The 10770-nt window shown below is 47.7% G+C and overlaps 1 protein-coding gene across 1 annotated transcript; it reads left to right on the top strand.

Annotated features, from left to right (window-relative positions):
* Positions 1-547: 547 nt before the first annotated feature.
* On the top strand, positions 548-10508 carry LOC120741508 (basic helix-loop-helix domain-containing protein USF3). The gene is made up of 7 exons (XM_040044476.1): positions 548-753; positions 1273-1399; positions 1515-1546; positions 1640-1722; positions 1813-1909; positions 2024-6876; positions 7900-10508. Exons 2-7 carry the CDS (start codon positions 1356-1358, stop codon positions 9706-9708), a joined length of 6918 nt encoding a protein of 2305 aa, XP_039900410.1. The 5' UTR covers positions 548-753; positions 1273-1355; the 3' UTR covers positions 9709-10508.
* Positions 10509-10770: the final 262 nt, after the last annotated feature.

The following is a 10770-nucleotide window of genomic DNA, read 5'->3' as shown; positions in this document are numbered from 1 at the left end:
GAGAACCAAACAAATGTATTGAATGTGTTATGAATAACATCAGATCGATTTGGATTTGGGCATTATTTTCAGTAGTATGGTGGAGGTGTTTGTGGATGCTTGTTTCTAAATATATACAAGTGTTTTGAGACATACCTTAAACACCTTTGGCACCTTATGTAGCCATCTTATGACATTGGTCTTCTCAAACTTCCTGCCACAGTGAGCTTCAGTGATTACACACACTTTCAGCTGAAAGTTTTGGAGTTTTGCTATGATCTCTTAACAGTGTATTACCCAGAGGAAGCTCTGACACCTCTGCATGCAAGGAGAGTTGTGTCCTCTCCACTGTAGTATACGCATGTTTTCATTTCTTTGGAGAATTTTATCTTTTCTGGAGCTCTATATTGTAAGACTTTTTAACGTCTAAATGAATAAATTACTATTTGCAGTAAAAGTTGTGTTATGTTTTGACATCATGAATATTTAGTATAGAAATTGGGTTTTGTGTGTGTGTGTGTGTGTGTATGATTTATGTCTCCCTCTGCCTTAAACTCTTCCTTGGATGCTTATAGGTGTTGTGATTGGATATAACCTCCTACCTCTGGAATGCTATTGGCTTTCAGGACTGCGTACGGCCCGCCCCTTTCAGCACTATGTTAGGTTATTCAGATTGTTTTGGGAGATGAGTTGAAAGCTTTGCTAGCTAATAGTTAGCCTCCAATTTTTAAAGTTCTTACAGGAACAGCGGTCTCCAAAATGTCGAGGCTAAAGGTTCGTGAAAACTACTCTCTGTAAGCAGCATTTGTGTGAGCACGGCCGAGAAGCGACTGGCGTTGTTCTGCTTAATAATCATGTCGGTGTCGATAAGCCAAGATAGCTGTTAGCCTGCTAGCTATCAGAAAGCTAGCTGAACAGGTAATTGCTTAGGTTTCTTTGCAGGTTTAAATATATGAATATCGCTCGCTGCCGATATTGTTACACAAGCCCAGGAGAAAGATCTGTTTAATCACTTCGTGTAACACTCTAATTATTTTGTAACGTGTCGGTAAGTGTTTTTATCTAAATGAGTAAAGATAGGGTAATTACACTAGCTTGTTAGCATCTGGTAGTAGTAGAGGCTGAGTGTAGCTTGACAGATTTAATACTTTTATATCTGCTATTGTATGAAACAGTATGAGCTCATCACTAGTGTATCTGTACTATTTTTCTCAGCTGATACACAGCGGTGTGTTGACAGTGCTCTTATTTATAATCAATACTCTGTTCGGATGCTTTATGTTTTGCTTGCAGCAGGACGAGCACGGAATGGATTTTAGGTCCAGCTGTTGATGTGTTGACTGGTACCTTATCATACAGGCAACTGTGAGGACAGGATGCCAGAGATGACTGAAACTCAGACACCTGGCCGTAAACCCAAGTAAACATCTTTGAGATATAGTCTGTTTGTTCCGGTTCAGTCAAATAATTTCCGTAAGTGGTCGTTTAAAATGTGAACTGTTCAATTTTTTTTAACGTTATTTTATTGTTTGCAGAAAGAAGAAAAACAAAGAATCTCACAATGCAGGTAAAAAACCATAGATGACCATAGATTTATTGTGTAGGGTTTACTTTAAATGTACATGAATTCTGATGACTTTGTGTCTTTTTGTTGTTTTAGTTGAAAGACACAGAAAAGAAAAGATTAATGCCGGGATTAACCGCATTGGTAATCTTTTGCCATGTTCCCAAGCACTTAAACAGGTAAGAGACAATCTGGTGTTTCTGTTTGCCTAAATATAGTGAAATTAGAGCAAAATATTTTAATAGAAAAAAATGTGATTTTATTTTTAGAGTAAGAACATGATACTGGACCAGGCCTTTCGTTACATCACTGAACTGAAGAAACAAAATGATACAATGCTTCTGGAAGGAGGCGATAAAGTCCAAGGTAAATTTTAATATTGTACACACCAGCTTCCTAATTTAGTTGGAGTATCCTACAAGTTAAGTGTGAATATGGATTATGTGTGGTTAAAGTCATGAACTCTACACCTCATTGCAGCAGAGGAAATCCGTCGGCTGCGGCGTCAGCTGGAGGAATTGAGGCGAGAGAGTGCTCACTATATTGAGCTCCTCAAAGCCAATGACATTAACCCTCTGGAAGATCCCACTATCCACTGGAAGGGCAAACAACGCTGTGCTAAAGTGGCAAAAGTTCCCCCTACTCACCAGCTCCCAAAGGGGATAATTGTTTGTTCTAATGGCAATGGGAAATTCCCTGCAGGAAAGGAGACTAGCCCAGGAAAACAGTCATCTGAAACATTAATTATTCAGCCATCATCTGAGGCCAGTGCCAGATTAAGGGTTAATGGAGCCCTGCTGCATGTTAACAACTCTTCTTCTACCCCTGCACTTCTCCCTGGGTCAGCAGCGGCACCCACTCAGTCTACACCCAGCCTGAGAATGATAGAGCAGTGTGTGGTTGAAGCACCAACTGTGGCACCCACTCTGCCACCTTCTGTGTCTTACATCACCCTCCAGATTCCTGCAGCATCCACGTCAATGCCTCAGCAAGCTCAGCCCCTCACCTTAGCAGCTACTTCAGCCTCACAGCTCCCCACTGAAGGCTCTGCTCTGCCTGCATCCACCCATCCTACAAAAGCTTCAGAGGGTTGCTCATGGGTAACGCAGGACGCTACCATAAGGACTGCAAGTTACACTGCTATCCCAACCAGCCAAGCCCTTCTCAGGGCTGGGGCAGCAGGCAGCACACAGACTACCTGGACAACACTGCAGATGGCAGGGAACACAGTGCAGCCAGTCTGCCAAAGTCTTTCCACTCCAGAAGTCAGCAACACCACCCAGCCTATCCAGCAGGTGACTGTATGTCCAATGGGCAGCAAACCATCTGTTCACCCAATTCAAATACAGATGCAACCACAGGTGCCTGTACAGCAGGCACCTCTTACAGGTCACATTCAAGCGCAGCCGTTTCAAAGAGCACCCCAGATACGGCCAGCAGTCCTAAACCAGACACAGCCTCAGCCTATCCTAGCATGCCAACCTCAGTGTGCTGTTCTTCCTCAATCAGCCATAGTGCAGCAGCCACCTGTGGTGGCCCACCCTGCAGTCGTGTCTCAGCCCCAGCCTACTCTTCTTCAACCAGCCATAATCCCACAACCTCAACCCCTCCCTCAGCCAGCCCTGGTACCCCAGCCACAGGCCACCGTGCTTCCTCTCCTTCAGACCATGCAGGTGTTGCAAGTCAACCCAGGTGGAGCAACAGCTTCAGGTGTTACAGTACCACAGAACACAAACAATCCAAGTGTTGTAATCCTGCAGCAGGCCAGTGCTTGCCCTACCCAGCCAGTTGTGAGGGAGGAAATAACAAGTCAAACACCATGTCAGCATTTTGTAATCATCCAGGCACCCAATCAGGCTGCAACTTCTGCTCAGAATCCCCAAGTTGGCATGGTGCCTGCTGCTATCCCTACTGTTTCCACTCAGATACCCATGACCAGCACCTCGGTGTCTGCACCATCCTTGCAAAGTGTAGGGGGAAAGCAGCTGGTGCACATTCTTCCTCGCCCTGTTCAGCCTCAAGCGAGCCATCCTCCGCAGGCCACCCAGACATCATCTTCTCCACCAGTTCCTACAACCCCGCAGACTATCACTGTGAATGGACAGGTGTTTGCCTTGCAGCCTGTGAAGACTTCTGATAAGGCCAGTTCCCAGGGTGGCCAGAGTACATTGCAGCTAGTCCAGCCCACTACCAGTGAGGAACCGACTACTAATGTGGCTCTCAACAGCTTAGGGGCCCTCAGCAGTCTCAATCAGAGCATCTCTCAGGGTCTTCCTCTTAACATTTCTAGTCAGAACAATGGTCAGCCTCCACCTGCTCCATTATCAGTGTTGCAGCAGCAGCCTCCTGCTCAAGCATCCATCTCTGGAGCCACACTTGCACTACCTGCCCGACAGCTACAGGTCCCAGTCACATCAGGGCTGGTGGTTAGTACCTCTAAGCCTTCAGCAAAGAGGCTTCGCACAGCCTTGAATATGAAGAGAGCAGCAGCAAAAAGGACTAAAGCTGCAAAGAAAAAGGAAACCAGTCCCCCACAACCTGCTGTAGCTCTTTGTGCCAAGCCAATAGCTGCTACAGGAGAGAGCCAGACAGTTCAGGTTACAGGATCTCAAATTTTACAGTCTGCATCTGTTAAAGTCACAGACATTAACTCCACATGTACCACAGCTGTCACAGCTATAGATAAAGCTATAGGTAGTGTCACTACACAACAGAACACACAGAAAATGATTGTAAGCAGTTCATCCAGCGGGCCAGCTGTGTTTAGTCAATCCCATCCACGGGATAAAACCTCTGTCAGTGCGTCTCAGAGTGATTCGACATTCAGTCATTCTAACACTAGCAGCATCACAACTGCAGTTACAACAGTCACTGCCACATCGATCGAGCCATCGGTTAGTTCAGACTTGGTTGACAAGAGTAAAGTATCTCCACTTTCTGGCAGCGACTCAGCTGTAACCAAGCTCTCAACTGCTGAGGCTAAACATCCTATCACCAGTACAGAAACTAGCATAACACAAACTAAGTGCACTGCCAGCACTGCTGCTTCTGGACAAAACCGACCTGTGGTGACCTCAGCAGCTGCCTCTGAAACTCTGTACACTTCTTCCTCTGTTTCTACTGTATGTTTGACTCCAGTCTGCACCAGCAGTACCACAGCAACTGCACCGTTACCTTTTAATAAGACTACCCAACAAACATCACCTTGTGGTTCCCAGGGATCTGCTTCACAAGATTCTCTGCCTTGTAATAAACAGGAGTCTCAAGTCACTCCTTCATCTTCTGTGTCCACAACTCTGTCATCATCTGCACCTGCATTTTCTGCTATGCACAGCTCTGCAACAACCCCTACAACAAGTTCAGATATTAGTAAAAGGAACACTGCTCCCAGAGTTACAACACAGCAGACTGATGTGAGCACACCCAATCTGTCCTCCTGCCATCCTACAGAGGGCAAACCGCCTCAGGCCCCTAGGCCAAACAGTGAGGCTCAGGAGGAGATGCAGTCCACACCAGCAGCCAAAGAGAGCTTAGTAGTGGCTCCTGACATTCCTACTAGAAAGGACTTTTCGTTGTCTCAACAGGTGTACACTAACTTAGATGATCAAACTCTGGAGCACTCTTTGACCTCTAGCAGGCAGACTGATTCTCCCATGTCTTCTGGAGCTGGGGGTGGTAGAGGGTTTTCTGTGGCGTCCATGCTTCCCCAAGGCCACACTATCGGTGCATCATCTGGGTCCTTTGGAACATTTACATTCACAAATGAGCAGGCAGAGATGCTGGCGTTAGCCATGCTGGAGCAGGACAGCCCTGGAAGGAGGAGTGGAGGGTGCTCTGGGGAAAACACTGCATCTACTAACCCCACCACAGCCACGTGGGAGCCCACCAAAACCACACCAGTGTCAGCCAGTAAAGAACGAGGCTCAGCTGGGCAGCAGGCTAAAGTGAATAAATCTATTGACCCAGGAACAGTTAAACCTGCTGTTGAGGTGTCTGTCAGAGGACAGGTTGGGGAAGGGCCTGTGAGTGCAGCCGGTGGAAGCAGACATCCACAAAACATCTCTTACTCCCAGTCTCAGCCTCTTCCCCAGGTCCAGTCTCAGAACTCATCCCAGAGTGGGACAGTGGCAAGCCTCAGTGTCAACAACCTGATTAGGCCCAGCTCTAGTCACCAGCCCTACCCTGGCTCCCCAAATCTGCCTGGCCAACAGGCCTCAACTCCCTCTCCTGCGGGGACCTCATCTCTTATATCCCAAGCCTCAAATAATGCTCACTCACCCTGTTCAGGTGCTACACAGCCAAATGAGTACATCCCCTTAAAGACTACACTAATGAGGGCTCAGGGAGGAGTTGGTATTGGCGAGCGACAAGTAAAGATAATTTCCAAGCGGCAGGCTCAGGATGAGGTGATGTTAAACACTGGTAAACGACCTAAGCCCTGCCCTCCATCTGGTAACCCTGTCAACCACATGGATGTGAAAGCCGCTGACCACAACCAGATGATGGTAGGTCAGCTACCGTCGTCTTCCTCAACCGTCATGACAAGGATTAATTCAGAAGGTGGAGGCCCTCTCTTCTCTGCAAACTCTTTTATGAGCCCGGTAGTTAGGCCTGCAGATGGGCACTGCCCTCCACAAGGACCTCCTGAGCAGAACCAGCCAGGGGTACTTCATCTGCCCCAGGGGCATCAGCAGCATGCTGTAACACAGCCTGGTCAACATCTGGGAGGGAACCTTTACATGAAACAGCAACAGCAGGAGCAGCAGAGGCACCATCTGTATCATCTGCAGCACCACTTGACACAGTCAGACCCAGCACAGCGCCACTCAATACACCAGAGGGCGCTGCAGCAACAAGAGCAGCATGTCCAGAAGAAGCGGGCACTCGTCAGAGGCAGTCAAACAGGCTCACCTGCTGGCCTGCAGCAGAAGCAGCATCACCTGGAAAAGTCTGGAGTTCAGCAGCAGCAGCATCCTTCACATCAACAACAACAGGCACAGCATCAACAGCACACGCAGCAGCAGACCCAGCAACATCCACAGCAGTCACACCAACAATCACAGCAGCATCAACAGCCAACACAGCACCAGTCTCATCCCCAGCAGCACCAACAACAGACACACCAACAGCCTCCACAGGGACAGCATCAACAACACCAACAGCAGCAGCAGTTGCAGCAGCAACAGCAGAGCTCTCACTCCAGACACCAGCAGCATCTGCAGCAGCAGATCCAGCAGCAGCACTTTAGGCACCAGGAAAAGAGTTGTGAAGCACAGGCAGCCAGTTCCAGGGGCCATCACAGTAATCACCTGGCCCAGCAGGACCACCTCAAGGTTGGTGTCATGTGATATAAAAAGTGACAGTTGCATTTTTAGCATAAAGCATATTTGAAAACCAGTCCACTGGAATTTCTTTTGTTCTCCATGTACCATTTACTAAGTATTACCCCATGAGACTTTTTTTTTTTCCTGTGCAAGAGATCTGAAACAGTTTAAGTCAGTGTAACTTTGTCTAACTACCTAAGTGTCCTTTATACAAACACCTGGCTGCTGCAACAGTCTACCACAGAGAAACTCATTTACAGAAAGAAAAAAAATCATGAAAACAAAACAATCACAGTACTGACACTTTATAGTGTGTGGGGGACTTTGCAGTGAAATAGCAGCTCTGCCCTTACAGCCACAGTGTAGACAGAGGAGTGTAAATTTAAGATTGTTTGTAATTGAAATGTAGTTCAATCATTGTGTTTTGTTTTGTTTTAATTTCTACCATCTATTCATGAACATCTGAGAGCTGTCAGGATAAAAATGTTAACACATGCTTTGTGGTTGGATGACACTGTACACCAGGGGTTCTCAAAGTTTTGATGACAGAGTGCCACTTTTGGGACTTAACATATGATTGAGGGCCATGCAAGAAAAAGGCACACTACATTACATCACATTACAAAGTCACAACTTGCGTCAGTTCAGAGGATAGTCTTTTATGTGATTAATTCATTTCTTGATAGATTTCTTTAAGTTGATTGAGTTTTCTGCATTTCTGGACAGCAGCCTTATTTGTTAATGTTAGAAAGGTTTGGTCTGCTATGATGGGAAGAACAGATGTTGAAAGTGAATAAATATCTCCCTTGTTCATTTTCTGGGCTGATATATTGTAGCATGACATGAGTTGTGGGTGTTGAAAATGTTCAGTAGTGCATTTTATGTTTGTTGCCCTCACAAGCTGCATAAAATATTACTAAGGGGCACCACTGGACTCCACTCTGATCTGTTTTTATTGCTCTTATTGATTTATGATAGTTAAGATTCATTTTGAGGGTGTTACTGATAATATTTCCACTTTTTCTCCCTCAGTCTGGTCAAGACCATAATGCTATGCAGAGGATGATGAGCTCTAGGAGTCTGGAGCAGCAGCTCATTTCTCCTCCCGCCAATCCTGTGTCACGGTCGTCTGACTTGGCCTGCACTCCATCTCGGCAGGAACGTCACCGTGTGTCCAGCTACTCTGCTGAGGCGCTCATCGGTAAAAGCTCCACTAGTGGCGAGCAGCAGCGCATCGGTCTCCACCTTCAGCCTGGTCACAGTGGCGCTCAGGAGCAGCCAGACCTCCGTGGTTATCTGGACACGTCAAGAGGGAAGGCCAACATTGCACATAACCCACAGAGCCGTCTGCCATCTGACCATCCGGGGTCCGCTGATGTTCAGCGGGTTTCAGAGTGTCCGCCCTTTAAGGCAATGGGGGGTGCAGGAGGAGCACATCAGCTCAGTGGTTTTGAGGCTCAGGTATCTCGTGGGAGTGACATGACATCTAAACCAGTGCCTCCCTCCCAGAGGGGGCCTCAGGGGCAGCAACAGCCAGGTTTCAGGATGGGCCCTGCAACAGATGGCCGAAATCGTGGGGGCTACAGTGGAGCTCATCCTGGATCACAAGGGGTCCAGGTTGGACCAGCACTGCCTCGAGAACAGGATGGATGTCATCAGAGTTTCATGCAAAGCCTCCTGTCCCCCCACCTTCCTGAGCAGAGCAACCACCAACGAGCAGTGCAGTGCTGTCCCCCGGTCAGCATGGAGTACAGCTGTGTGCCTGGAAACTCGTCAGGAGACATACAGGCCAAGACCTCCAGTCCCAGTGTTCCCCAAACCCAGAAGGCTCCGCCTATGCGACTTACAGAGGGAAACAAGGGCCACATTTCTCAGGTCAGCAGTAACATGCACCCAGGCCCAGGTGTGCGATCAGGACTCCCTCACCCTCCACCCCCACACAGCAGCTCTGAGCCAGGCCGCTCCTCTGCCCCCTCCCGTCCACCCACTGCTGTTAGCCAACACTCTCGCCACATTGCCAGAGATCCTCAGCCCACCAAACTGAGACCTGGCGACCGGCCTCGATCCGGTACGCTCAGACCGAGCAACCCGTTTGAGCCTGAGGGCCATCTGCCTCTGCCCCCTGGAGGTGGGGTGCTGCTGAGCCGACCGCAGTCTGGAGGAGAGGCACGGCGTAGCGCCATTGTGCGCTTCATGTCAGACAGTGCTCAGGTTCCTAGCGACAACAACCTGGTTCCTGATCAGCACCTAACACAAAACTTTGGTTTCCCTTTTATTCCTGAGGGAGGGATGAATCCTCCACCTCCCATCAATGCAAACTCTACGTTCATCCCGCCAGTGAGCCAGCCGAACGCCTCCCGTACGCCGTCCCTCCTCCCTGTTGAGCCTCAGAACACTTTAACCTCCTTCTACCCTTCCTATTCTCCAGCTGCTCACCCCAGCCTTTCCAGTGATGTCACCCTCCAATACTTTCCCAACCAAATGTTTACGAGCCCGAGTGCCGACAAAGGGAGCGCTCCTCCACTCAACAACCGCTTTGGCTCAATCCTGTCCCCGCCACGCCCTGTGGGTTTTGGTCAGGCCAGCTTCCCGCTGCTTCCAGAAATGCCCCCGATGCCCATCGCCAACTCGTCTGGAATCACCCCTCACATCTCTAACTTCAACTTGACCTCTCTGTTTCCCGAAATCGCTACCGGCATGCCCACTGATGGCTCAGCGATGCCAATGTCTCCCTTGCTGTCTCTCTCTAACACCGCATCTGCCGACTCGGGCAAGCAGCCGAATCGTCCTGCTCACAACATCAGCCACATTCTGGGCCACGACGGCAGCTCGGCCGTGTGAGGAGACCTCCTGCTGCAGCGTGAATGTGATGGTGAACTGGAGCTTTAGAGCAAAAATTTTAAATGTTGTTGCTTTTATTGTTCAACGAGTTCAGAAAGTGGTGATGAAGCACTTGTTGAAATGGTGATTTTTGTTGTTTACATGTTCAAAACAGTTTTGGTCTCAGATATGTTCCCTTTGGCGTTTGTTCAGATATTACAAATGATAACATTGGCAATCTTATAATTTTACAGGAACATGGAAATGTGTGTCTTTAAAGTGTCCCTCTTATGCTTATAGGCTCCTAATTTTATTTTGTAGGTCTACAAGCAAAGGTGTGCCTCTTTGTGCACTGCTGTCTTTTTGAGGCTACACTCCCACGAGCCCATTCTGGTCTGGATGGTTAGCTCCACCAAATTCACATGTAACTGACGTAGCCCTTCAAAAGCTGACATCTGCAAACAGAAAGCCGTAGCCACATTATAAAAACATGCCATCGCTTCTAACTTTAACATCATCCTACGTTTGAATTTGATCGAAATCACGGCAAAGCCTCTTTTGTTTTTTTTAACTTGGAGAGTTTTTTCACGCGCGTTTGCTGTTAGTGCAGAGCAGCTTTTAATGTTCAATGAGTTCAGAAAGTGGTGATGAAGCACTTGTTGAAATGGTGATTTTGCACTTCTTGGAGACTTACAGTAAAGCATTTGGAGTATTTTGCCGATAAGAGACATTTTAGAGTTATCGTCCATCTTTGAGTTGAGGTCACTGCTCGTTCTGTCCTTCCTCAAGGATGGGCAAAATTATTCCAGTTTGTTACATGGGTGTCAAGTGTTAAGTGGAATAATAATACAGTCATGTGTTCTGTGGGAGAGAATGGACAGCTGTGGACATCACGGTTGCGTTGTCCTTATCATACTTCTTCCTGTTCTGCAGTGAGACGTTAATAGGCATCGCAAGCAAACCTTTGCATAAAACCTTTCTAATTCTCTTTGGTGTGGATTTTTCAAACATGTCAAATTATGAAACGGATTGAATGATGAAGAAAAAAGTTAAAAGCATAACAGGGGCACTTTAAAGTTTGTT

This window comes from Simochromis diagramma, unplaced genomic scaffold (genome assembly GCF_900408965.1).
Source record: "Simochromis diagramma unplaced genomic scaffold, fSimDia1.1 OVJJ01000602.1, whole genome shotgun sequence".
Classification (NCBI taxonomy): domain Eukaryota; kingdom Metazoa; phylum Chordata; class Actinopteri; order Cichliformes; family Cichlidae; genus Simochromis; species Simochromis diagramma.
Note: the sequence above shows the minus strand (reverse complement) of the source record. Positions and strands in the feature narration are given on the sequence as shown.